The following is a 27,929-nucleotide window of genomic DNA, read 5'->3' as shown; positions in this document are numbered from 1 at the left end:
AACATGTACCGTTGACCATGTTTTTAGAAGATCCATTATATTGAAATACATTTAGGAAAATTACATGCAGAGAATAACTTTCAACTTCAAAAATGGTACATATTAGGTGAGATAAACTGTGATCATTTCTATTATTAAGTCACAAGTCCCTCTAAGTTAACAATTTGTTCAATTTACTGCTTGTGAGCCGTGACTTCCCCACAGTAAACAAATATTTTTACAAGACATGTATGTCAAACTCTTTCTGAATAGCTAATCAAAGCCAGTAAAATGGTAAATTTATAGGCGATGTTGGTAGCCAGTTAATTTAATATGCATTGTTGTTTGTAGTAAAGGTGGTTATGAACCAGGAAGGTCAGTTGGTCAAGTGCCTAGTTGCAATAATTCAACTCTCAGCTTAGAGCCGCCATAGAAAAAATTATCAAAGGCTCTGGGAGTCTGTTTATATGGACTAGTTAAGTGCCTAGCTAGTGTTTTATATAAGCGGGTTACTGCATGGTTGACTCTTGTTCCCATTATTATTTAGCAGCGACATGAGCGCAGATTTTGGCATTTTTGAAAACATTGTTAAATTAATTTACAAACACAACTAATTTTTGGACTAGTTTGAAAAAAATGGAATGACAAGAGAAAACACCTGGGAATCAAACTTGCTACAAATACACCACAAAGGCTTATGCAATTTGCAACATAGTTTAAACCCTGTCTATGTAATACAAGCTTTTACCAAATTATTAATGAAAAGCGTTATAAACGCTTGTTAGTGTTTACTATTTCGATTGATTATTAATAAAGTAACTCATATTTAAAAAAAAATATTAGTCACATTATTTTATTATTTTGCTTGTTTGAATATAATGCAAACATTCTTTTTTGAATCTATTACAATTGTTTTGGGAAATTTCATTCACCAACCTGTAAAGTGTTTTTTTATATTATTTCAGTTTAAAAAATGAGTTTTTTGAGTAGACGTAAAAGGTTGATGGGGAAGAATTGAAGTGTTCAGTGGCAAGATAATCAATGGACCTGTAATTTTGTTATCTAAATAAATTATTTGTGCAACAGAAGCAAATCAAATATATTTCACTGACTGTATTTGATGATGTTTTTTATTTAAAATGGGGATTTAATTTATCGATGTTTTGCTTTAGTAAATTAAAATAAAAAGATAAATAAATTATAAATCCTTACCAAAACAAGACACTAAGCAATTCTTACAAATAAAATATTTTCATGCACCTAGAAATATTAGCCAATCAGATGCGCTGTTACAAGACTGGTTACGACAGGTGTCAGACATTTGTAAACAAGAAGTTGGCAACCAACAAAATATGCCTGGTATGTATATTCAATTTAGTTTTCGATATGTTCCATTAGTTTTTTTTTTTTAACATACACATTTTGCCTTATAAATATGAATTTGTCAACGTCCATCCATTGGCATTGGCATAAATAAAATTAGAGTATCATTGTGCATTAGTCAATATAAATTGCCGCCATAGAGTCTTTTGATGATTTTTGCTTTGGCAGACTCTTGGCGTCAATAGTCCACTCTATCTTTTTAATAGCGAAAGTTTTCCTTCTTTGTCTATATTGATGCGCAAGGAATTTGGTGCGCAACATTCAAGCCCCGATATCAGACAGTTAGTATCAACGGATTGCAATAATATTTACATACCTGTGTAGATAATTCATTTCTCAATAATGTTCCGTAAGAATTATGTAATGAATCTTTCAATTTTGCACGCCTGACCAATTTAAATCAACACACTACTTACATTTTCCATTCCAATCGCTGTGCCCGCTGTATACCGCAGGTAGATTTTAATCGATAACGCAGCCTATTACACTGTAATGGCTTCTTCTGATTGGTTGATATTTAAATATTTCATAACATGACGAGAGGTCAGTGATTGTAATATTGTGATTTAAGCAGAAGTTTAACTGAAACAAATTATGCCTTTTAACTTCAATTCGACGCTATTTGAGGTAAAAATGGACTTCTTAACTAAAACTTTATGAGTTGGTTATGTTATTTTGCAATTTTAAGCATATTGATATAATAGCATTGTATTCCTTTTTCGTTATGGTTTTTACAGACCGGAGTTTCAGCGTTCAGATTTATTCTGAACGCGAATTATTTCAGCTACATTGTGCATATCATGATATTTTAATGTTTCAACTTTTATCACGAAATGTATTTAATCCCAAACTTAAATTCTGCATTATATGTAACATTTTTCAACTGACCGTCTTTATTTCTTCTTGGTCTTCAAGGTCTTATTTTAGTCCATATAAACGGACTCCCAAAGCCTTTGATAATTTTTGCTATAGCGGCTCTGGGATTCCATCTGCACCCCTTCTTATACATGGGTGCAGTTCAGCCCACGGAATCCGTGCGCTTTACTAAACTGACGTCGCTAGAGACAAATTGAGGAAAATAATGAATAAACATGTTAAATTTACCTGAATGGCAACCTACGGATGTTATCCTTTGCATGCACCCTATAAAAACATGACGATGTTTCAACACACTTTTCTCGATGACATGTTTATGTTTAAATTTGAAACAGTGTATTCCATATCGAATACCACATCGTTATTGACTTTAAAGGCTGGAGCACATAACCCGACATGCAAAATATTGGTGTACTGTGACCTAACCAATATTGTCAATTTTCCAATATGGCGGATACAGCATACAAAACAAAACCAAAGTCAATAAAAATCAATTATTTCTTGCTTTAATGGTACCATTTGGATGAGTTTGTGGTTTAAATAGGAAAGCTTTAATAAGTAGTTGCAGTTTCAGTGTTTCTTAACCCTTGCATTGTTGATAACATTTTGCACCCATGGACAAGAGAGAGCGCATTGCAACTCTAAGTTGAATTATTGCAACTAGGTCTTATTTACGCTCAATTGGTCATTGTCGGCTCGGGTACTACTTACATGTACCCCTGGTGCTGTTAAGTATACTTACATGTACCCAGGATACAGTAAATATACTAAATTGTACCCGGGAAATTTAACGCTGAATCGGTCCTTGTCGGCGTTTATTAAAAATTAATTATATTCACATTAATGTAAATTTTCTGTAAAATGGCCTCTATATTAATCGATACTCATTCTAAAAAAGCATGTTGATGGAGATTTTTTTTAAGAGAAGTTTGTTGAAGATAATCAGTAGCTCCTTTTACGACATCGGATATTGGGAGGGAATACAACTTGGATAAGTCTTATATCGACCGGGTACAATTAAGTATATTTACTGTACCCGGGGTACGTGTAAGTATACTTAAGGTTACCCAGGGTACATGTTAGTAGTACCCGAGCCGACAATGACCAATCAAGCCTTATTTACACCTATGTTTAAAATAGGGTATAAGTGTATAAGCTCCGCCCATAATTATTGCAGAATAATCCATTTAAGATTTTCTTCTTTGTTTATATGAATTTTGCAGGTGCTGTGTAAGAATATAAAATATTTGAGCTACTCAATCGGAAAAAAAGGATAAATGTCCACAATTGCTTTCAATGTTAGGTTCAGAAAGGTTTAGCTCATTTGATAGAGCGCTGAACTACAAACTTTGATACTGTTGATAATAGAAAAAAAACAAAATAAATAAACAAACAATATAACAAAAATTAAAAACAAGCTTAATATGGTCACACAGACCCTAACTAGCAGTGATGACTAAAGCTTTAAAAAAGTTCAGATGTATCTGACTGTGAAAACAACTAAGTATAATATTGTAAAAATTGATCTTGGGTGAATGGTCTTGAATGCTTGTTGACAATATTTTTAATTGTTTGTTTGCCTGAATAACTTACCTGATTTTTTATTTTATTTTTTATTTTTAGCAAAGCCAGGTAGGAAATTGAGTGTTCATGTGCAGTCATGGCTGTTGTTGACAGTTTGTGGCATAGTTTTAATAATTCATTTTTATGTCCCCCTTCGAAGAAGAGGAGGTATATTGCTTTGCTCATGTCGGTCGGTCGGTCTGTTGGTCCGTCCACCAGGTGGTTGTCAGACGATAACTCAAGAACGCTTGGGCCTAGGATCATGAAACTTCATAGGTACATTGATCATGACTCGCAGATGACCACTATTGATTTTGATGTCACTAGGTCAAAGGTCAAGCTCACGGTGACCCAAAATAGTAAAATGGTTTCCGGATGATAACTCAAGAACGCTTAGGCCTAGGATCATGAAACTTGATAGGTACATGTAGATTGATCAGGACTCGCAGATGACCCCTATTGAATTTGAGGTCACTAGGTCAAAGGTCAAGGTCACAGTGACCCGAAATAGTAAAATGGTTTCCGGATGATAACTCAAGAACGCTTTGGCCTAGGATCATGAAACTTGATAGGTAGATTGATCAAGACTCGCAGATGACCTCTATTGAATTTGAGGTCACTAGGTCAAAGGTCAAGGTCACAGTGACCCGAAATAGTAAAATAGTTTCCGGATGATAACTCAAGAACGCTTAGGCCTAGGATCATGAAACTTGATAGGTAGATTGATCATGACTCGCAGATGACCCCTATTGATTTTCAGGTCACTAGGTCAAAGGTCAAGGTCACGATGACCCGAAATAGTAAAATGGTGTCCGGATGATAACTCAAGAATGCTTATGGCTAGGATCATGAAACTTCATAGGTACATTGATCATGACTGGCAGATGACCCCTATTGATTTTCTGGTCACTAGGTCAAAGGTCAAGGTCACAGTGACAAAAAACATATTCACACAATGGCTCTCACTACAACGGAGAGCCCATATGGGGGGCATGCATGTTTTACAAACAGCCCTTGTTATAATTACATTCCTAGTTAGCTCTATATTTTATGCAAAATTCTGCTCTTAGGACAATAAATAAATGACATATTAATTTTATGGTACATATTTACTTTCGTTTTAACAAACTAAGAGATTTAGCAAACAACATGGAATTCATTTAAGCATATGTGTTGTGCTGTACATGTTTCTTGTGTGTCTAGGCAAATGTGTGTGCGCTCTTATTGGCTTGCACTGGTATTTATATTTGGAGTGGAAATATTTTCTGTATTGAAGTCGTATATTTAAAGGTGTCTTAAAATTTGCTTTTAAATGACATTAAAATAAAATATACAAGATGTTTGGAAAAAGACTTTTGCATGGTTTTATTTGTAAGGGTCATGATATTAATATAAATTGTAAATGTTCATAATTTATTTGTTTAAGTCAAGAAAAAGTATGCCAATATCCAAGGGGCTGTGACTATTTCAATCTGCATTAATTGTTATTATCTGCTTGTACATTCACAGTTAAAATGAGGCCCACCAAACCATTATATTGTCTGCTTGGCTGATAGCCCCCCCCCTCCTGCCTTTTAGTAGCGCCAGGCTTTATCTTTAGTTGTTGGAATGAAGACTGATAGATATTTCATAAGTACATTAATTTCATATATAGCTCAGAAAAAATACGCAAACATCCACGAGGCAGTGAATGCTGGGGATGTTGTGGCCTTGGAGACGATGGTGAAAGCAGGGGCCAGCATCAACGAGGTCAACGAACGAGACAAGTTCACTCCCCTGCACTGCGCATGTAATGTGGGGGCTCTTGAAGTAAGTGCATTAAAATTGTGATAATTAAAAAATAAATCTTAAAGAAGCCCTATGATAACTTAACCTTTATTAACAGGTTTTCAACCAAGGCTAGCATGCAGCTGGTTTCAAGAAGGTGGTTTTTTCTCAATAACTTCAGTTTGTAGTATTCAATTTTGTATACTTGTATGCAGACCCAGCTTGAGGCATGTCAGCCTGGTCAAGGTTGAGCTCACTGTTACTTAAAATAGAAAAACAGTTTTTGCTCAATATACAATTTGACTAGGTGATTCCTAAGAAAAAAACTGGCTTTCATTCAATGACTTGTGTTCGGATGGAGTTATTTTATTGCAATTTTTTATGCAGGTAAATTACATGCAGACCAAGCTCGGGAGCATTTGGTGCTAATGATCATCACTGTAACTAAAATATAAAAAAATGCACTTAAATGGGGATTGCACAATTATCTTAAAAGTTTAAAGCCTGGTTTTGGGGCGTTGCCATGTTTATTGTTGATCTTATAGAGTAGAAGCAGTTACCGCCTCTAAAAATTTCAAATCATGCAGTTTTTCTTCAAAACTGATCTTTCGCTAATATTTTCATTTTCTGTTGCTATGTAAATGTTTCATCAAAATGCCAAATGTAATGTTAAGTTCCTGCACCACCATTCTCCCACCATCACACTCTGATAAAGATACAAGAGGTAAGAAAAAGTTCTGAACAGCATTGGATTAATGAGAAATCAAAATGGAAACTTATAGTGACCCTATGATAACCGTCAATCTCAATTAAAAACTTTGTCTTATTTACGTATAACTCAATTTAGTGTTAACCGTATTATCTATATACTGCAATTAACCAATGAAATTCAAACCCCAATAATACGAATTAAAAAAACAATCCCATTAGTCATATTTTTACTTAGAATGATCAATCTGTGGATGATTAAATTAATATTAATCAGTGTTCGACCAGGCATGTGATTATTTCATTACTAAAATGCATACAATTGTAAATTCCTTCTTAAATTAGAAATCTATGTATATTTTTAACTTTATGATTTCAGTGTCTTCACTGGTTGCTATGGCATGGTGCTGACACCACGGTTACCACTCCAAAGGGTTGGACCCCTGCACACATAGCCGCAATACGGGGTCAAGACGCATGCCTACAGGTAGATGTTTTTTAAAGGAACTTGGAAAGAATAGAATAGCAGGGCGCTGCAGCCGTAACATCCCCCTCTCCCTCTGCTGCACGTCTAGATTTGTAAATTAACACAAAAACTGTAAATCTGTAGATTTTGTGTGTGCTGATTTTTAAAAGCAAATGAAAAGACTATGGTTGAAAAAGGGATGCAATACTTTATATTTTCTATTAAATGTTAACCTGATACTTGTTTCTTAAAATGCGTAAATTGATTAAACTAAATGTTTTTATAGCACTTAATTTGGCATACTGAATTTACAACATCTTGATTGGAACAAAATACCACACTCATGACTGGAAATAAAAACTTTTCAATAAAGAAAGCAATAAACTAGTAATGAGACGTTTTGATAATTGGCTATAAAATCGTTTGGTTTTGTTAAAAATTAACTTTGGATTTGGGAGCTATAATCGCAGAATTATTAGACACGTTTATTTTAGTCATGATAAGAAGCAATTGATTAAGACTGGTTGATTTGGATCAAAATTATATGTTTGGCAAATACCTGGGTAACCAGGGTAAAATGGACCCACTTTTGCTCAAAATCAATGTGTTTTCCCTGAAAGGTCACAGGGGCAAGTCCACCCTATAAATATACTCTACCAAGAGGCTGATGGACCTGTTAATAAAACTTCTAAATATTGTGTTCTTTATATTTGAAAAATGGCAGAAAGTTTCTTTGTGCATGTGTACACAAGTTGTTAGTTATGTTTCCATAGCATGACAGCATAAAAATATAAGTATTCTGAATTTAAATTATTTATTTGTGATTTGAAATTTATATAAGTGCACTGACTCCAACGTTGTATATTTTTCTCCTCAGGGTCTTGCTAACAACAATGTGAACCTCAGTGCCAAGGATCATAGAGGCAGCACACCGGGCCACCTGGCTGCTGCACACGGGAACTCCTTCACCCTCAACACCATCCTAAGATCTGGCACAGTGAGTAACATAAACATGCGCAAGATATAACTGTTTAAGTGAGAATAATACCTTATTTATGTACCTGTATCCACATTAAAACAGGGACAGAATAAAACCCCATAGAGTTATACTCTGTTAAGGTTCCGCCTGTAACATTAACAGTTGCACAATATCACTGCATATGTGTCTTGTTCTGGGAAAACTGGGCATAATGCATGTGTGTAAAGTGTCGTCCCAGATTAGCCTGTGCAGTCCACACAGGCTAATCAGGGACGACACTTTCTGCTTTAATTGTATTTTTCTTTTAAAGAAAATCCTTTTTTACAGAAAATCTAGTTTAAGCAGAAAATGTCGTCACAGATTAGCCTGTGCGGACTCCACAGGCTAATCTGTGACAACACTTTAGGCACATGCATTATGCCCAGTTTTCTCGGAACAAGACTCATATGTTTGTTTTGCAAGGAACACTTCTGTGTCTTTACAATTTCCCAGAGCATGGATAATTTGTTAGTAGTGAGAACAGTTGTATAATATTATAAATCCCATATTGTGAGTGCCAGCTTTCATATATGGGTGTTTAATGTAGGGTCATTATAAAAGAAACACTGCTGTTTGAGTTGTTCTAATCAGTTTTTTTCTGATTTTTAGGCTAAATTTGTGCTTTAATTTAAACTTTGACATAATTTTCTAGCAAACTTGTTATTTAATAATCAATGAGTTAACTAGGATACATTTAATGATTAAGCATTTCTTTATTTGCTTACTTCTTATTTTGTTCATTGATTTACTGTCAATTGAATTCGTTGAAGGGTTTTTTGAACCAACAAGGACTAAAGGTATTAACACTTAAAGCCAGGATGGCGTATCAGATTGGGTTTGTTGATATACTAATAGCTTCTATTAATGTTGAAGTCTCGTTGTGGATTGTGTGTGTGTGTGTGTGTTACACTTAGATAAAGCATGTTTCCAAAACAATCATTTATGAAATTAAAGTGTCCTATTTTCTGAAAAGAATCTGTTCATGATGTTAAATATATGAAAACATAGACAAAACGATCTACTTTGTTTTGTAAAAACAAACAGGAAAAACTTGACATGTATTTATAATGTAATTTTTTATGTTGTTTATATTTTATTCAATATAATATATTAATTATATTTGAGTGATTTAACACTAAGTGTGTTGAGCATTTTGTACATTGCTGCATGGTTTAGGTATTTGTGTGCACTTGTATTATAAATTAGTAATTGTGTAATTTATTAACTCTTATTTTCAACATCAAATGAATTAAACAAAATATGATTGTAGTAGTTTTACAAGAACATATTAAGTCTGCATGCATTTATAAAACAGCAAATATGACAATGAATTCAATGGCTTTTACAAGTTCATTCCAGTATTAAATATCGATAAAGTATGCATGAAATACTAGGCCAGTCATGGATTTCAGTAATTCAGATTCTGATTATGCTAAACATCTAATGACGTCACATCTGTAAAAAAAAAAATATGGATTTTTTATCATGTTTTGGAAATGATAAAAAAATGTGTAACTAATTGAGCGTTCGGCTTGGGTCAGAAACTTAAATAACCTATTAAGTTTCATCTTAACATGTTTATTCCGGAAGGACATAAGCATGGACAAAACTATACCTGTTACTCGAATCAGTCTCAGTAAAGTTGTCATTCCATTAGCTTGTCACGAGGTGTGGTGGTCTTTATGATTACTGATCCAAATGCATATTTACTGGCCAATTAAATCAAATATACTTAACCAGAACTTCGCCTGACAATTATTTTGAAAAGCATAATTTTATCAAACAGATAAACAGGTCCCTTAAAGTAAAATAGCAAGGGCACTTCCTCTGTCAGAAATCAGAACATCTGGCTAAGTTGGTTGCGTAAAAAATGGTCCCTGTAACTAGCTTTGTCTGAGGTCACATGTAGACTTTTGCAGAGACTGTCATTTGTTTTCTCAGGACATAAACACAACAGACAAGAATGGCTGGACGCCGGTACATGCGGCCTGTTACCACGGGAGACTGGGCTGTCTACAACTACTCAACAAGTGGGGTGCCAGTATTGACGAGTGCGATAATATCGGGAATACCCCAGGTAATTTGCTGTTGTTGTTATCTATTCAATTGAAAAGGTTGCAATGTGATCTTTCCCTTGAAATTATGCGTCGAGTTTTTTTTTATTAACTTTTATCTTGAAATATACTAAGTACTGGTCTTACCAAGCATTGTAATTAATCATTTTAACTTTGTTGCCATCAAACTCACAGGTCTACTCTAAAATTGCTAGTGTGCTTGTTTATTTGGACTTTATTTAAAGATTAACCCTTGTATTGAGAACATGTAAGTTTTTATCAAGATTTATTTAAAATTAATACGAGATATCATTTTTTTAACCTTGAAGCATCAATATATGTGTACTTTTAATGTATATTCATTGTATGGTTGAGCTTACTTACTTAAGTAGGTCTATGCATTAGAAATACTTACGTTTCAAATATCATGCAAAATGTTTCCCTGTATTTGATATAACTCAAAGTCTATGGACAATATTCAAACAACTTATGTTAAGTGGTGAACAAATCTATGTTTGATATAGAGGATATTTGTTGATTATGTTAGATTATCCATTTACTGATCCCCTCTGTTGATCTTAGCACACAACGCAGCAGCTGAGGGTCACCTGCCCTGCCTGAAGTTCCTCGTCAGCACAGGTATCAGCCCCACGCACATGCTGGGCGCCCGTAACGACCAGGGGGAGACGCCCAAGGATCTCGCCCAGCAGTTCTATAAGGACGCCATCATCGAGTACATCAACGGCATCGAGTGGGAACGGGACCACCCGGAACAGGCTGAGAGTGAGTCTATAGGGCCTGTATTTACAAACCCATTGTTAGATATAAGATTAGACTTACAACCCAAAAAATTACATGCAGCATTTGAATAATTTGATCACCCTCTTTTTCAGCAAAAATAATGATTTTTCATGAATCTTAATTTTCAGACATACGGGTTTTTTTGTCCATAATTAATGTCTCTTAATTTTCAGACAGTATATTTTACCACGCTATTCTACAGACTTTTGCTCTGTTTTGGCTTATCTTGTTACACTTTGATTATGGATTTTTATGCTCTCCATATATATAGTGGCCAGTTTGTACTTTCGTACTTCCGTACTTCTGTACTTCCGTACTTCCTTCCGTCACACTTTTGTGACAGTTTCTCATAGCCCATTCAATATTTTACCGATCTCTTACATATTTGGCATGTAGGTACCTTGCATGGACCTCTACCTTTTGATGAGGTTTGACGTCACTAGGGTCAAAGTAAAGGTCACCGAGGCTAATAATATATTTTCCATCACCATTTCTTTGCAGTTTCTCATAGCACCTCCAATATCTTCTAGATCTCTTACATATTTTGCATGTAGGTACCTTGCATAAACCTCTACCTTTTGATGAGGTTTGACGCCACTGGGGTCAAGTTCAAGGTCACCAAGGCTAATAATTAAATTTTCCGTCACACTTTGTTACAGTATCTCATAGCGCCATCAATACTTTACTGATCTCGTAAATATTTGACATGTAGGTACCTTGCATGGAACTCTACCTTTTGATGAGGTTTGAGGTCACTGGGGTCAAGGCGTCAAGGTCACCAAGGCTAATAATAGATTTTCCATCATCATTTTTTTTGCAGTTTCCCATAGCGCCTTCATTATTTTACAGATCTCTTACATATTTGGCATGTAGGTACCTTGCATGGACCTCTACCTTTTGATGAGGTTTGAGGTCACTGGGGTCAAGGTCACCGAGGCTAATAATAGATTTTCTCAATGTCACACGTTTGTTTCCACAAAATTAACCCATATATCGACAAAGCGTCATTGGGGAGCATCCATCAGTTTTGCTGTCACTGATATCCTTGTTACATTTAAATTAAGGTCATGAAACATTGCAGATGCATGCCTGAGGGCAATTGACCATTTAATTTGGGTAATTTGGTAATTAACCATGTATACCGGTAGAAAATAATGGATTCACCAAACATGATTTGAAACAGTGTCGTCCTATTAAGGAAGCAGATTTTTTTTTGTTTTAACATTTTTGCTGTATATCATTTCAGGCAAGAGCTAGCAATTTCTGTGCAATTGTATTAATTTTTTAAAGCAGAAAAAGACGAGTTAATCACAAAAAAATTATTGTACTTATTTCAGCATAAGTCAAATTTTAGGACACCTTAATGTTGGTCTCTAAATTTTCAGAAACCTGTAATTATTGAATATTTTTCGTTTCAAAACTAATAACGGTAGTTTAAGGAGGATAATTTCCCAAAACTAAAACAATTATTGAAAATATTCCCAATTTAAAGTATATTCTTTTGGTGAACACGACTGTATGACGTTATTGTTGTATTTGTTTAAACCTTTTCCACTCAGATGCATTTTGATTTCTTTGTAGTCCCTTAGAAAATCAAATTAAATTTGAGTCTATGACCTTATTGTTGTATTGGTTTAACCTGTAACGACACTTCCCGTCTGATCTTGATTTTTGCTGTGAAGAGACTTCCTTCAAATGAAAAATACCATAAAAGCTGGAAGTGGCAGGCTGTTCTGGTTTTATGCATAGCTATTTTTGCTTTTCTTATGAGTGGGAAGGGTCATGTTTTCATTAGAATAATTGGCTTTTTCCATGGTAATGGAGTCAAATTGAGTTGATAATCAGAGAATATTTTGAAAAGGACATCAGTAAGTTTATGTGATTGTTGATGTGTTCTTTTCCTTGTAGATCTTTTCATTTCATTGTTGGAATTTTCTTTATCAGGGATTTTAATCAAGTGTAGTAGATGCTGTTTATCACTTCACATTGTTACTGATTTGAAGTAATTGTTTCTTTCATTCAGTACTTTCGTTTGTTATAGACTTTATCATTACATGACTGGTCAGGTGTGTAATATGATTACTGATATCTGTTTGCAATAGTGTATGTTGTTTTCATAACATATCTGGAAAGATGATTTGTTTATTACTAAAGAATGACTGCATTTTTGTGATAATTTTTCAGATCTGGCATTCCCTGCCCATGTGGCTGCATTCAACGGTGACCTTGACCACCTGAGAATGCTCGTGGAGAATGGAGTAGTGAACATAAATGAACGTGATGACAAGGGCTCAACACCCGCACATAAAGGTGAAATATCAGTTAGGCTCTTAGAAGGCAACAGTTTGTTCTACCATAACAACATTATATACAGTGAACAAATGGTTTGTTCTACCATGACAATATTATATACAGTGAACAAATGGTTTGTTCTACCATGACAATATTATATACAAAGAAAATTTGTGCTGCCTAAAGTTTCTTTTCACAGTTAATAATCTATGTTTTATCAATACAAATAAATGTACGTAAAACTCACATTTAATATGCCTTGTATAGGAAACAAAATACTCCAAATGTGATCAGCACAGACAGCTCCTTAATATTATTTCGTATAACAAATGTATTTTTTCAATGATTAAATAATCCATGCGTCCTTGGAAATATCACCGATACTTTACTCATCAATCATGCTAAGGTTGGTCAAGTGACTAAAGCATAGTTGAACAAATAAATGTTTTTATGGAGGTAATTAAAAAAATTTGGTGTTGACTTTGGAAATATAACTCTGCTGTCAAATTGTATTGCAGTCAACATTTTTAATGGATTTTATAATGGGTAAAATGGCATCATGTTTCAATTATCCATATGGTATAAACTTGACCTGAAGCAAAAATCAACATAGGGTAACTCAGTCCACAGTTGTGTATGCATTATTGACAATATTTGAGTTCTGTAAAATGTAACAATAACTATGAGATATTGACTCAAAACTTGCAGTATCCATGTCATGAATATTGAAATGATGACTTATAGATAGACAACAGGGGGTAACTTTAAAAAACGTGTTTGCATAATTTCCCATTTCTCAACTCCCAATATTCATGTTCGGTGAAAATTGCACAACAAATAAGAGATATTGACCCAAAACTATAACAGAGTCATAATTATTAATTATTTGATGTTTTCTCAGCTGCTGGGCAGGGCCACGTGCACGTGCTACAGTGGCTTATAGAGATGGGCGCAAACATGTCAATTACAAACCAATCAGGCGAGACCCCGCGTGACGTGGCCAGGAGATTCTCCAAACTGGCGTGTGTCAAGCTGCTTGGTCGAGATCCACTACTCAGGGGGGAACAAGAGGAGGCCGAAGGTTTGTAACAGTACTGTCGAATAATTCGATGGAATAATAACACACAACTTAAGTAACATATCATAGAGATCAATTTAGCTATTAAACACGACGCTTTCCAGTCCATAAAATATTATAATGAACAAGATATTTTAGACTTACAAACTTGCATGTGTCAAGCTGGTAGGTAGTGATCAACTACTTAGAGGAAGCAGTTGCTTTGTAAAAATAGTTAAGGTTGCTTTATTTAAAGTAGATTGTTTGTAACAGTAGTTAATGTTGCTTAACCATTTATTACTCAGATATGCATTTTGACGTGTCTGAAGACCCTTAGAAAATCAAATTAAATTAAAAACCTTCATAAATAGATTCTTCTTTTCCAACCATTCTGTACTGATGAGCCACAAACAGCATAAAACCTGAAGAGACTGCGATTAACTCACAGGCATTTCTGATTCTATGCTGGTTGCATAAACCATTTTCACTTCGCCTCTTAGTGAGAAAAGGTTAAATTGGTTTAAATATGACCAATATTTTAGCAGGATAGTTGTAAACTAAAACTGGCTTTCAGCATGAATCAATATCTGTTTTTAATGTTTAGACAATAAAAAATACATTAATTTGTACTGCACTGTCGTTGTTGTGTCAGCGGAATGTATCAGGTTAGTTAAATATGGACATTTATATTGTCTCTTGGGTCCTGATACCTTTTTTTCAGGGATCATATACTCAGCTTTTGTTCACTCATTATGTTGTGAAGCTTTATGAAGTGAAAGATCATCATGCCTCACACATAAAGTATGTATTTAGGATGGGACACATGTTTAAGATCAGGACTAAAATAGTTATCAAGATTTTTTTTCCTCATTGGTCCTGATTTCATTTGCAGATCTTGGATATCCCGCACACCTTGCAGCATTTTCTGGAGACCTGGAACACCTGGCGTCCCTCATAGAGAAAGGCGTCAGTAATATCAACGAGCAGGATGAAAAGGGGTCTACTGCCGCACATAAAGGTAAGAAGGCCACAATAGTGTATAATTGTTATTAAACATGAGTTGAAATTGATGCATGAACAGTGTTTTTACAATTTTGGGAATGGAGCTGGGGCACTTTTGATTGGGAAAAAATGCGTCGTTTCGACTAAAATTCGGAAGTAGATGTTGGTTTTTCTTCTAACAATTACTTTAAAATTGAGAATAAAAGAGTTTTCAATATTATATTTACTAAGGTTCATCTTAGAGACCTGATAGGGATTTAATGGTTGAAATATATTTAAATTTATTTTTGGAAATGTTCAATTGGGAATTTTCGGCAATCATTTGGAAAAATTAATACATTGTGAGATGGAAAAATCGAGCAGAATTGCGGACCCAAATATGAACAAACATAACAAGAAAATATTAAAATACAGTTAACATTATCTTACAATGTTTCAAGTTTTGTATTAGCAAATATGTATATATATATATAATATGTTACAGCTGCAGCCCAAGGTCATGCCCACATTCTAAAATGGCTGCTAGAAAAGAATGCGGACATGTCACTACGCAACACTCAGGGTCGTACACCGCTAGATGTGGCACGCAGATATGGCAACAAAACATGTGTGAAAATTCTTGGCGGAAACCCAGGTAACAATTTGTGAATGAAATGGGTCAGTTTAAATAAATAATTAGACTTTGCTTTGTCATTTTTGTTCTGTGAGAATCTTTAAATTATATATTTTGTTCTTCAATGTTCTGTTGCATGTGTTGCGGAATATAGGGTAATAGGTTTGGGGCATTTAGATAATATTGTCCATTATTAATTCGGCAAGTTTGATTTACGCGTCTCAGATCTGTTTTCCCACCCTTTACAGATGACTTACAACACCTGGAGGAGTGGTCAGACGAGGAAGCAGGAGGCACAGAGGGAAACACAGACGGGGCCTCCATCTCTGTCAGCGATAAACAGAAGAAAGAATCCCGAGGTAAGGGAAAATCTGTCTAATTTGTTCTTTTCAGGTCTAATCAGGTCTGCCCATGTAGTGGCAAAGACACATCTGACCTTTATATAAATTCTGAAATTCACACACTAAGTTTAGTACTTATCAGCCTATCTTTTTGCAACCAGACTCTATTGAGCAATAAACTCACTCACTCAGGCATGTCTTCTAGTATAGTCTGGGGCTTGAGGCAATTGTGATGAGTCAACTCTATTAAAATATTAAGACTCGTTAAGTCCTTCTGAATATTTAGCCTTAATGTCTTTTCTCCTGCCATTGCCCAGGGTTTTATTTCTAGTGGGGTGTACATCATAAAGCAATTGGGAGTAGTGGGCAGGAAATTGGCCATTCCAGTTTCTTGTATGGAATGTTTCAGCTATAGTTGATATCCTATTCTTGTGTGTAGGTCTTCAATTTCAGATGGCGTTTGCAATGACAATCTGGAGAGTCTGTTAGAGACATTTATTCTGGAAGACTTCTTATTGCTTCTAAATAATAATGGAAGTCATTCAGCTTCGGAATCAATATTGTAGAACATTACTGATGAAGATCCCGATCGTTGTATGAGTGCATAATTCTGTGGATCTCCAAAAGGGCCTTTATTACAAAGTGCGAAATTGGCCTTTTTAATGGTTAACCATGTTCGGCATTGGGTTTTTATTTTCATTGGCACTCAAGACCTCCATCTTCTGGGGGTTGATCATCGGTCAAATCCTGATTGCTTTAGTGTAGAGACATTTAAGTTTTTTGATGTCTTGGTACCTGTTAGCAAGGAGATCAATGTCATCTGAGTAGTCCAGCTTCTCTTAGACTGAGGTCAGTGTAGCAAGGAGATAAAAGTCATCTGAGTAGTCCAGCTTCTCTTAGACTGAGGTCAGTGTAGGAAGTAGATCAATGTCATCTGAGTAGTCTAGCTTCTCTTAGACTGAGGTTAGTGTAGCAAGTAGATCAATGTCATCTGAGTAGTCTAGCTTCTCTTAGACTGAGGTCAGTGTAGCAAGGAGATCAATGTCATCTGAGTAGTCCAGCTTCTCTTAGACTGAGGTCAGTGTAGCAAGTAGATCAATGTCATCTGAGTAGTCTAGCTTCTCTTAGACTGAGGTTAGTGTAGCAAGTAGATCAATGTCATCTGAGTAGTCTAGCTTCTCTTAGACTGAGGTCAGTGTAGCAAGGAGATCAATGTCATCTGAGTAGTCCAGCTTCTCTTAGACTGAGGTCAGTGTAGCAAGGAGATCAATGACATCTGAGTAGTCCAGCTTCTCTTAGACTGAGGTCAGTGTAGCAAGTAGATCAATGTCATCTGAGTAGTCTAGCTTCTCTTAGGCTGAGGTTAGTGTAGCAAGGAGATCAATGTCATCTGAGTAGTCCAGCTTCTCTTAGACTGAGGTTAGTGTAGCAAGAAGATAAAAGTCATCTGAGTAGTCCAGCTTCTCTTAGACTGAGGTCAGTGTAGCAAGGAGATCAATGTCAACAGAGTAGTCCAGCTTCTCTTAGACTGAGGTCAGTGTAGCAAGGAGATCAATGTCAACAGAGTAGTCCAGCTTCTCTTAGACTGAGGTCAGTGTAGCAAGGAGATCAATGTCAACAGAGTAGTCCAGCTTCTCTTAGACTGAGGTCAGTGTATCAAGGAGATCAATGTCATCTGAGTAGTCCAGCTTCTCTTAGACTGAGGTCAGTGTAGCACGGAGATCAATGTCATCTGTGTAGTCCAGCTTCTCTTAGACTGAGGTCAGTGTAGCAAGTAGATCAATGTCAACTGAGTAGTCCAGCTTCTCTTAGACTGAGGTTAATGTAGCAAGGAGATCAATGTCATCTGAGTAGTCCAGCTTCTCTTAGACTGAGGTTAGTGTAGCAAGAAGATAAAAGTCATCTGAGTAGTCCAGCTTCTCTTAGACTGAGGTCAGTGTAGCAAGGAGATCAATGTCAACAGAGTAGTCCAGCTTCTCTTAGACTGAGGTCAGTGTAGCAAGGAGATCAATGTCATCTGAGTAGTCCAGCTTCTCTTAGACTGAGGTCAGTGTAGCACAGAGATCAATGTCATCTGTGTGGTCCAGCTTCTCTTAGACTGAGGTCAGTGTAGCAAGTAGATCAATGTCAACTGAGTAGTCCAGCTTCTCTTAGACTGAGGTCAGTGTAGCAAGGAGATCAATGTCATCTGAGTAGTCCAGCTTCTCTTAGACTGAGGTTAGTGTAGCAAGGAGATCAATGACATCTGAGTAGTCCAGCTTCTCTTAGACTGAGGTCAGTGTAGCAAGGAGATCAATGTCATCTGAGTAGTCTAGCTTCTCTTAGACTGAGGTCAGTGTAGGAAGGAGATAAATGTCATCTGAGTAGTCCAGCTTCTCTTAGACTGAGGTCAGTGTAGCACGGAGATCAATGTCATCTGAGTAGTCCAGCTTCTCTTAGACTGAGGTCAGTGTAGCAAGTAGATCAATGTCATCTGAGTAGTCTAGCTTCTCTTAGACTGAGGTTAGTGTAGCAAGTAGATCAATGTCATCTGAGTAGTCTAGCTTCTCTTAGACTGAGGTCAGTGTAGGAAGGAGATAAATGTCATCTGAGTAGTCCAGCTTCTCTTAGACTGAGGTTAGTGTAGCAAGTAGATCAATGTCATCTGAGTAGTCCAGCTTCTCTTAGACTGAGGTCAGTGTAGCAAGTAGATCAATGTCATCTGAGTAGTCCAGCTTCTCTTAGGCTGAGGTAAGTGTAGCAAGGAGATAAATGTCATCTGAGTAGTCCAGCTTCTCTTAGACTGAGGTCAGTGTAGCAAGGAGATCAATGTCATCTGAGTAGTCTAGCTTCTCTTAGACTGAGGTTAGTGTAGCAAGTAGATCAATGTCATCTGAGTAGTCCAGCTTCTCTTAGACTGAGGTCAGTGTAGCAAGTAGATCAATGTCATCTGAGTAGTCTAGCTTCTCTTAGACTGAGGTCAGTGTAGGAAGGAGATAAATGTCATCTGAGTAGTCCAGCTTCTCTTAGACTGAGGTTAGTGTAGCAAGTAGATCAATGACATCTGAGTAGTCCAGCTTCTCTTAGACTGAGGTCAGTGTAGCAAGTAGATCAATGTCATCTGAGTAGTCCAGCTTCTCTTAGGCTGAGGTAAGTGTAGCAAGGAGATAAATGTCATCTGAGTAGTCCAGCTTCTCTTAGACTGAGGTCAGTGTAGCAAGGAGATCAATGTCATCTGAGTAGTCTAGCTTCTCTTAGACTGAGGTTAGTGTAGCAAGTAGATCAATGTCATCTGAGTAGTCCAGCTTCTCTTAGACTGAGGTTAGTGTAGCAAGTAGATCAATGTCATCTGAGTAGTCCAGCTTCTCTTAGACTGAGGTCAGTGTAGGAAGGAGATAAATGTCATCTGAGTAGTCCAGCTTCTCTTAGACTGAGGTCAGTGTAGCAAGGAGATCAATGACATCTGAGTAGTCCAGCTTCTCTTAGACTGAGGTCAGTGTAGCAAGTAGATCAATGTCATCTGAGTAGTCCAGCTTCTCTTAGGCTGAGGTAAGTGTAGCAAGGAGATAAATGTCATCTGAGTAGTCCAGCTTCTCTTAGACTGAGGTCAGTGTAGCAAGGAGATCAATGTCAACAGAGTAGTCCAGCTTCTCTTAGACTGAGGTCAGTGTAGCAAGGAGATCAATGTCAACAGAGTAGTCCAGCTTCTCTTAGACTGAGGTAAGCGTAGCAAGGAGATCAATGTCATCTGAGTAGTCCAGCTTCTCTTAGACTGAGGTCAGTGTAGGAAGGAGATAAATGTCATCTGAGTAGTCCAGCTTCTCTTAGACTGAGGTCAGTGTAGCAAGTAGATCAATGTCATCTGAGTAGTCCAGCTTCTCTTAGGCTGAGGTTAGTGTAGCAAGTAGATCAATGTCATCTGAGTAGTCCAGCTTCTCTTAGACTGAGGTTAGTGTAGCAAGTAGATCAATGTCATCTGAGTAGTCCAGCTTCTCTTAGACTGAGGTCAGTGTAGGAAGGAGATAAATGTCATCTGAGTAGTCCAGCTTCTCTTAGACTGAGGTCAGTGTAGCAAGGAGATCAATGACATCTGAGTAGTCCAGCTTCTCTTAGACTGAGGTCAGTGTAGCAAGTAGATCAATGTCATCTGAGTAGTCCAGCTTCTCTTAGGCTGAGGTAAGTGTAGCAAGGAGATAAATGTCATCTGAGTAGTCCAGCTTCTCTTAGACTGAGGTCAGTGTAGCAAGGAGATCAATGTCAACAGAGTAGTCCAGCTTCTCTTAGACTGAGGTCAGTGTAGCAAGGAGATCAATGTCAACAGAGTAGTCCAGCTTCTCTTAGACTGAGGTAAGCGTAGCAAGGAGATCAATGTCATCTGAGTAGTCCAGCTTCTCTTAGACTGAGGTCAGTGTAGGAAGGAGATAAATGTCATCTGAGTAGTCCAGCTTCTCTTAGACTGAGGTCAGTGTAGCAAGTAGATCAATGTCATCTGAGTAGTCCAGCTTCTCTTAGGCTGAGGTAAGTGTAGCAAGGAGATAAATGTCATCTGAGTAGTCCAGTTTTCTCAGACTGGGGTCAGTGTCCACTGCAAACCTCGTCTTTTTTCTCCTGTGACATTCCGTTTGATTGAATAACACATGCAACAAGATACAGCCTATACTTATAAATTGCTATAAATCATAATCAGCTTATCGTCAATTGCTTGACGATAATACCTTTTACATGGTCTATTTACTTGAATAACAAACATTTACACTGTATTCCACATACCCAATCAATATCATTATCAGGTCGGGCCCGACGTAAAGTTGAGGACTTGGAGCGACTGCTGGAGATTGCCAAGAAGAATTATACGCAGCTTGGTGGGTCACTGCCAGAGGATCGCAAGAGGCTACAGACCATCAAAGACAAGGACAAGTGAGTGATGAATGCTGTCATAGCCTTGCATTTGTGAATGCAGTCGTAACTTTGCCTTTGTGCCTGCAGTCGTAACTCAGCCTTTGTGAATGCAGTCGTAGCTTTACCTTTGTGAATGCAGTCGTAACTTAACCTTTGTGAATGCAGTCGTAACTTTGCCTTTGTAAATACAGTCGTAACTTTGCCTTTGTGAATGCAGTTGTAACTTTGCCTTTGTGATTGAAGTCGTAAATTTGCCTTTGTGACCATATTCAAACCTGCAGGAAATGTGCAGTGAATATCTGTCAATGAATCCTTTGTTTCACCAGTTGTGTGTTGATATTTGTATTGGCAAAGAAAATGGCTTAATCCAAAACTTGTAAATAATTCAGGCCTTTTCCGCTCCATTTTGGGAAAACGACACACTGGAATTTTGGGAATTTCGCGTCATGAAAATTCCCATTTTGGGGAAAAAAATAATCGCAAAAGTGGCTCAATTGGGAAAATTAATCGCATGTAAATAGTGTTTTTTATATTTCAAAGAAGCCGTTAACTGGTAAATAACAACTATTTTGATAACATATTATTAAAATTTTACAAAATATTATGAACATGTGTGATACGTGCAGGTTTTTTTATCTGATTTTTGGGGGAAGAGCCTAGCCTTTTTTGAGGGGAAAAAATCGCGCGAAACGCCGGATTTGGGGAAAAATAAGGAAAGTCTTAAATAATCAATTTAACATATTTTACTTTTTATGCTCCCCGAAATAAATTTCCGCGGAGCCTATAGTTGCCAGTTTGTCCTTCCTTACTTACTTTCTTACTTCCGTCACACTTTTGCTACCGTTTCTCATAGCGCCTTCAATACTTAACCAATCGCTTTCATATTTGGCATGTAGATACCTTGCATGGATCTCTACCTTTTGATGAGGTTTGAGGTCACTGGGGTCAAGGTCAAGGTCACCGATGCTAGTAATAGACTTCTTTCCGTCATACTTTTGCTACCATTTCTCATAGCGCCTTCAATACTTAACCAATTGCTTTCATATTTGGCATGTAGGTACCTTGCATGGACATCTACCTTTTGATGAGGTTTGAGGTCACTGGGGTCAAGGTCACAGAGGCTAATAATAGACTTCCTTTTGTCACACTTTTGTGACCGTTTCTCATAGCGCCTTTAATACTTTACCAATGGCTTTCATATTTGGCATGTAGGTACCTTGCATGGACCTCTACCTTTTGATGAGATTTGAGGTCACTGGGTCAAGGTCACCGAGGCTAATAATAGACTTCCTCCCGTCACACTTTTGCTACCGTTTCTCATAGCGCCTTCAATACGATACCAATCGCTTTCATATTTGGCATGTAGGTACCTTGCATGGACCTCTACCTTTTGATGAGGTTTGAGGTCACTGGGTCAAGGTCACAGAGGCTAATAATAGATTTTTTAGGTGTTTATTAACACATACATTGACAAAGCGCATCATCAGGGAGCATCCATCAGTTTCACTGATATTCTTGTTTAAAACAAATTCAAGGCAACAGATAATTTAATAATGCAATATTTTTATATTTTTTACACTGGATTAGGTTAACTTATATATTTAAAGGTTTAAAAAAAAAAAAAAAAAAATTTGTTCGAATTGAGATTTTTTTTTCAATTGGGAAAAAAACAATCAGATTTGTATTGGGAATGGGGCAGATATTCGGACCCGTGGCATAGGGCGGAAAAGGCCTGTAATGCAGAGGAAATTTCTTAAAAAGATTTCAGCGTTATTACTTTTTTCAAGTAACATTACCAAAGCATTGAGTTATTCTAACCGAAATATAATTGACTTGGCACAAAAGATACAATGTTTGCAAGATCAATCTTCAATCTGTTTCATTATAAAACTAGGAACGACATGGAGGCACTTGTATACTTGTTATGAGTGTGAATCTCTTGAGTAGCTAAGTAATTCTAATCAATAGTATCTATGCCAATGTCTTCTGATTGAACAATCTATGAATAAGAGACACAACTTGACTGCAAGATATAACATCGTTAGAAACTAAGTAATTCTCACACATATAAAACTGGCAGCTATATATTTATAAAATTATCAATGAACTAGAAGCTCAGCTCGACTACGAGCTCTTATGTGTTGAGTAACTAAATAACTGTCACGGAAATAAATCATGCACCTGTCTTTTTATAGAACAATCAATGAACTAGAAGCTCAGCTGGACTACGAGCGATTACGTCGTGAGAAACTGGAGGCCCAGCTCGACCAGTACAGACGAGACATGGCTGACCTGAGCTACCGTCTGCAGGCAAAACTAGGGGATGACAGTGATGTACGTGGAACTATGTCTTTTACGTTTGTAAATATGCACATTTTGGTGTGCCAGGGATAAATAATCAATATACTTACAAACTTAAGCGTACTCGATATTATGTGTTAAAATGCACCATCAATCTTTTACATCATACACTCAGAAAATGTATCAATTTACTTCGTATTTAAAATCTAAAATATTCAAATATTAATCAGAGATTATATAAAATCATTAGAAAAATACCAGCATAGAATCATTATATAATTCAGTTTGTATAAATGCTAAAATATTAAACTAGGGTTTAACAAACATGATGCTATCCAAATATGTATGCAATTTTGGTACAAAACTTGCTTTTCCCTTTAGAACACATTTCATAGAATAATAAAATTATGGTCTGTGTTATTATGCCCCCCTTCGAAGAAGAGAGGGTATATTGTTTTGCACATGTCGGTCCGTCTGTTTGTCGGTCTGTCGGTCCGTCCACCAAATGGTTTTTGGATGATAACTCAAGAACGCTCAGGCCTAGGATCATGAAACTTCCTAGGTACATTGATCATGAGTGGCAGATGACCCCTATTGATTTTCAGGTCACTAGGGCAAAGGTCAAGGTCACAGTGACTCGAAACAGTATAATGATTTCCAGATGATAACTCAAGAATGCATACGCCTAGGATCATGAAACTTCATAGGTACATTGATCATGACTAGCAGATGACCCTTATTGATTTTCAGGTCACTAGGTCAAAGGTCAAGGTCACAGTGACTCGAAACAGTAAAATGGTTTCCGGATGATAACTCAAGAATGCTTACCCCTAGGATCATGAAACTTGATAGGTACCTTGATCATGACTGGCAGATGACCCCTATTGATTTTCAGGTCACTAAGTCAAAGGTCAAGGTCACAGTGACTCAAAACAGTAAAATTGTTTCTGGATGATAACTCAGAATTCTTAGACCTAGGATCATGAAACTTCATAGGTACATTGATCATGACTCGCAGATGACCCCTATTGATTTTCAGGACACTAGGTCTAAGGTCAAGGTCACAGTGACTCGAAACAGTAAAATGGTTTCCGGATAATAACTCAATAATGCATTGCTAGGATCATGAAACTTCATAGGTACATTGATCATGACTTGCAGATGACCCCTATTGATTTCAGGTCACTAGGCCAAAAATCAAGATCACAGTGACTCAAAACAGTAAAATGGTTTCCGAATGATAGCTCAAGAATGCTTAGGCCTAGGATCATGAAACTTCATAGGTGCATTGAAAATGACTGGCAGATGACACCTATTGATTTTCAGGTCACTAGGTCAAAGGTCATGGTCACAGTAACTCGAAACAGTAAAATGGTTTTCGCATGATAAGTCAAGAATGTTTAGGCCTAGGATTATGAAACTTCATAGGTACATTGATCATTACTGGCAGAATACCCCTATTGATTTTCAGGTCACTAGGTCAAAGGTTAAGGTCACAGTGATTCAAAACAGTAAAAACATGGTTTCCGGGTGATAACTCAAGAATACTTGGGCCTAGGATCATGAAACGTTATAGGTACATTGATCATGACTGGCAGATGACCCCTATTGATTTTCAGGTCACTAGGGCAAAGGTCAAGGTCACAGTGACAAAAACGTATTCACACTATGGCTGCCACTACAACTGACAGCCCATATGGGGGGCATGCATGTTTTACAAACAGCCCTTGTTTCTATATTCTATCCAACACTGTTCATCAGCAAACTCTTTTGAAAAGCACTTAAACAGTCTAAAGTTCAGTAACACAGTTCACAGATCAAACGCTGAAATGTTCAACAATTTATTCAACTCAAAATATTATTTGTGATGGTAAATATTTTTGAAGACAAAAAAACCCGTCCCTGTCGTCCATAAAAAACTATATGCATAACGCAAAGTAGAAGTCATTTGTAAATTAGAATTGTATCTAAACAATATCAGCACTCTAGTTTAATTAGAATACTTTCACATGCCTTTATGTCGATAGGATATTGTGTTCTGACAATTTATTTTCCTGTTTACTGTTTAGGCATGTTTACATATTAATTACCGGTATTCCTAAGCATAAATGCAATATTTTTCTGACGCCACATAAATTATTCTTTATTTGTATAAATAGCTTTCTGTGTATGACACATAATTAAAAGCTGTTTTTAGATTTTCGATTATTGACAACACATATAATATTGTATTTATGTCACTTTTATGATTATTGTCATTGACAATATCCTATCCTATTTAAATTCATGACAATCATATAAAATGTCCTCCCTTGTAATTGATTCATTTTTAGTCGGAATCTGATGCTGGATACGGGCACCAATCAAGACAGTCGACAAAACAACGAGTCGTGAAGAAACGCTCTGGCGTGAAGAAGAGATCACAAGACGAGGGAGGAGTGTTCATCAAAAGAAATGTGTCCAAAGAGAAACGAGGGACAAGATATCAGAAAGTTGTATGAGAGATAAATGTTTTTTTTAAAGGCGGGACATTTTTTAAGATCTGGGTAAAGCTGTTGAAGTTTTAACTCTGTTTGCTTAACCCTTTACCACTTTGATACATTTTTGACGCTTTCGTAGTCCCTGAGAAGGCTAAATTTAATTAAAGACCTTTCTTACTGTCTTCAAGTTTTACAGGCTTCATTTCCAACCCTAAGATACTGATGAGCAGCAAACAGCATAAAACCTAAACAGACTGCGAGTTACGCGCAGGTTGTTCTGGTTTTAATCTATTTGCACATAGCAATTTTCACTTTGCTTCTGAGTGGGAAAGGGTTAAATTAGGTAACATAATAGTCTGCCAGGTTGTTTCTTTTGTTTTCGCATTACACTCAGTCTCATTTGATGAAGAAGGTATACATAGCTGTATTTTAGTTAATGTTAATGTAGTGCATTTTAATGTTGTTTTCATTTTCTGAAACGATTTATTCAAGATACTTTATTTATATTTTATAACTTTTTCTACTTATATGGTGAATATATTGCTTCAGTATTTACGTGTTAATACATATTAAAAAACATTTTGCATTGTATGTTTTTGGTTACTCATACTGCCAGAAACAATTATTCACAGTTTTTTTGTTGTTTAAAATGCATGTTTAAATTTGTTTTCAATATCATATCAAGGTGTGTATTTTTTATTAATTCATAATGTATTAAATATCTTAAATGCTCTAAAGAATACACATACATACATTTATTTTATATGAAAATGGGTAAAAATATAAAATCGTATTAGGCAATAACATTGCAAATTAATATCTAATTGTTGTTTTTTAAGCTTGCATTTTGAACCTACATTTGGTGTTGATGTGTTATTGGGGAAAACAAGAATAATGTTATGACGGAAAAAATGCTTGTTTACTTAAATTTTATCAGATAAAAGAGGGAATCGTCAAAAGATAATATTGTTCCCAAATAATTATGTTCCAAATATGGCATTAGTTTTCTATCAATTCTGGACATATATGATTTTTATGCCCATGGTGTAATAATCAAATTAAAATTTGATATACATGCAGTTCATTATTAATTTATAGACCCTTTCAGATTAACATGCGTCCGAAAATGTAAATTTAGGAGGATATTTAATTCAGATAATTACACTAAACTATACAGACAGTTATTGCATCATGTAATAATATTAATAAATATGATTCCATACAGAAACCATTTTGTTGGTATATAACTTTTATTTGCATTTTTCAATTATTATATCGATATTTAACATAAAATTACTCTTATCTGTAATTTGTTGAAGTTAATATGCTTTATAACAATGTTCAAGTGAGGATATTGAAAATTTGTTTCTCAAATCCTGACTCTTAATTTTTTCATACGATAATACAATAATATGCAAATCTATCACTATAGTATTTTGTATGTGGTTTGTTTTTCAAAACAAGATCTTTTTGCAAAGCTGATCTAAGACAGTGGGATTCGTTATTTGAAAATGTTACTAGATCATTCATATATGGAGGTGCTCAGTGGAAAATGGTTTTATATTTTTGTATCACAGTGTGAGAATTTACCCTGTCATAAAATTGCATCCAAATCAATGTTTTAAATAGTTTAATGTAGATTATGCATGTACACTGTAATACTAAATTTATATTTACTGACTAGGCCGATCATTATTACTCATAATGATAACACGTCGCCGTTTACGAACATTTACGATTCAGACCAAAATCATTCGTTTCGCACTGATTCTACTAACACACAAATGCAATGGTGACTGTTGCTGTTTGAAAATATATATGTATAAGCTCTTTCCATGTCGGCATAAAGCGCATTATTGTTTTAACTGCATTAAATGAAATGTTACGCCACTCTGTTCTTTGAATATTTGGCGTTCTTTTAACATATGTGATAAAACTATTACAGATAGATATATGTTAAAATCACTTAAATGAATATGATAATAGTAAATGTTTATGCCAATAATATAAACATATGAAACCTTTTATATTGTTTGATTTGAATTTCATAAATCAAAGTGGAAACTGCGTTTAATCAATGTTATAAAGCCAGCAGCTGCACATAACCTCTAACCTGTAATAAATATACATTTGTTGGTCCGATAGTTTTATCACATCACATCACATATTTACATTTCAAAAAGATATTTCGTATATGCTTATGGTGTGATGTAATTTCGCATCTATATGGCTTTTGAGTTTTTGATGTGGTTTCGTAAGTGTTTAGAAAATTTATTATTTGCCACATAGAAGATAGAATGCTTATATTTAAGATAGCAAGTATTAATAGCATACCATAGTTTAATTGTAT

General features: G+C 35.9%; 1 protein-coding gene across 1 annotated transcript; it reads left to right on the top strand.

The window, feature by feature from the left end:
* The first annotated feature begins 1,269 nt into the window (after positions 1–1,269).
* On the top strand, positions 1,270–27,604 carry LOC127834793 (ankyrin repeat domain-containing protein 42-like). Its single transcript, XM_052360835.1, has 14 exons — positions 1,270–1,338; positions 5,456–5,610; positions 6,656–6,763; positions 7,620–7,739; positions 9,702–9,837; positions 10,397–10,597; positions 12,800–12,925; positions 13,809–13,988; positions 14,857–14,982; positions 15,451–15,600; positions 15,828–15,938; positions 20,690–20,816; positions 22,994–23,132; positions 25,433–27,604. The coding sequence occupies exons 1-14, from the start codon at positions 1,332–1,334 to the stop codon at positions 25,598–25,600; spliced, it is 1,854 nt and encodes a 617-aa protein (XP_052216795.1). The 5' UTR covers positions 1,270–1,331; the 3' UTR covers positions 25,601–27,604.
* The last annotated feature ends 325 nt before the right edge of the window (positions 27,605–27,929 follow it).

Source organism: Dreissena polymorpha, chromosome 6 (assembly GCF_020536995.1).
Source record: "Dreissena polymorpha isolate Duluth1 chromosome 6, UMN_Dpol_1.0, whole genome shotgun sequence".
Taxonomy (NCBI): Eukaryota; Metazoa; Mollusca; class Bivalvia; order Myida; family Dreissenidae; genus Dreissena; species Dreissena polymorpha.
Note: the sequence above shows the minus strand (reverse complement) of the source record. Positions and strands in the feature narration are given on the sequence as shown.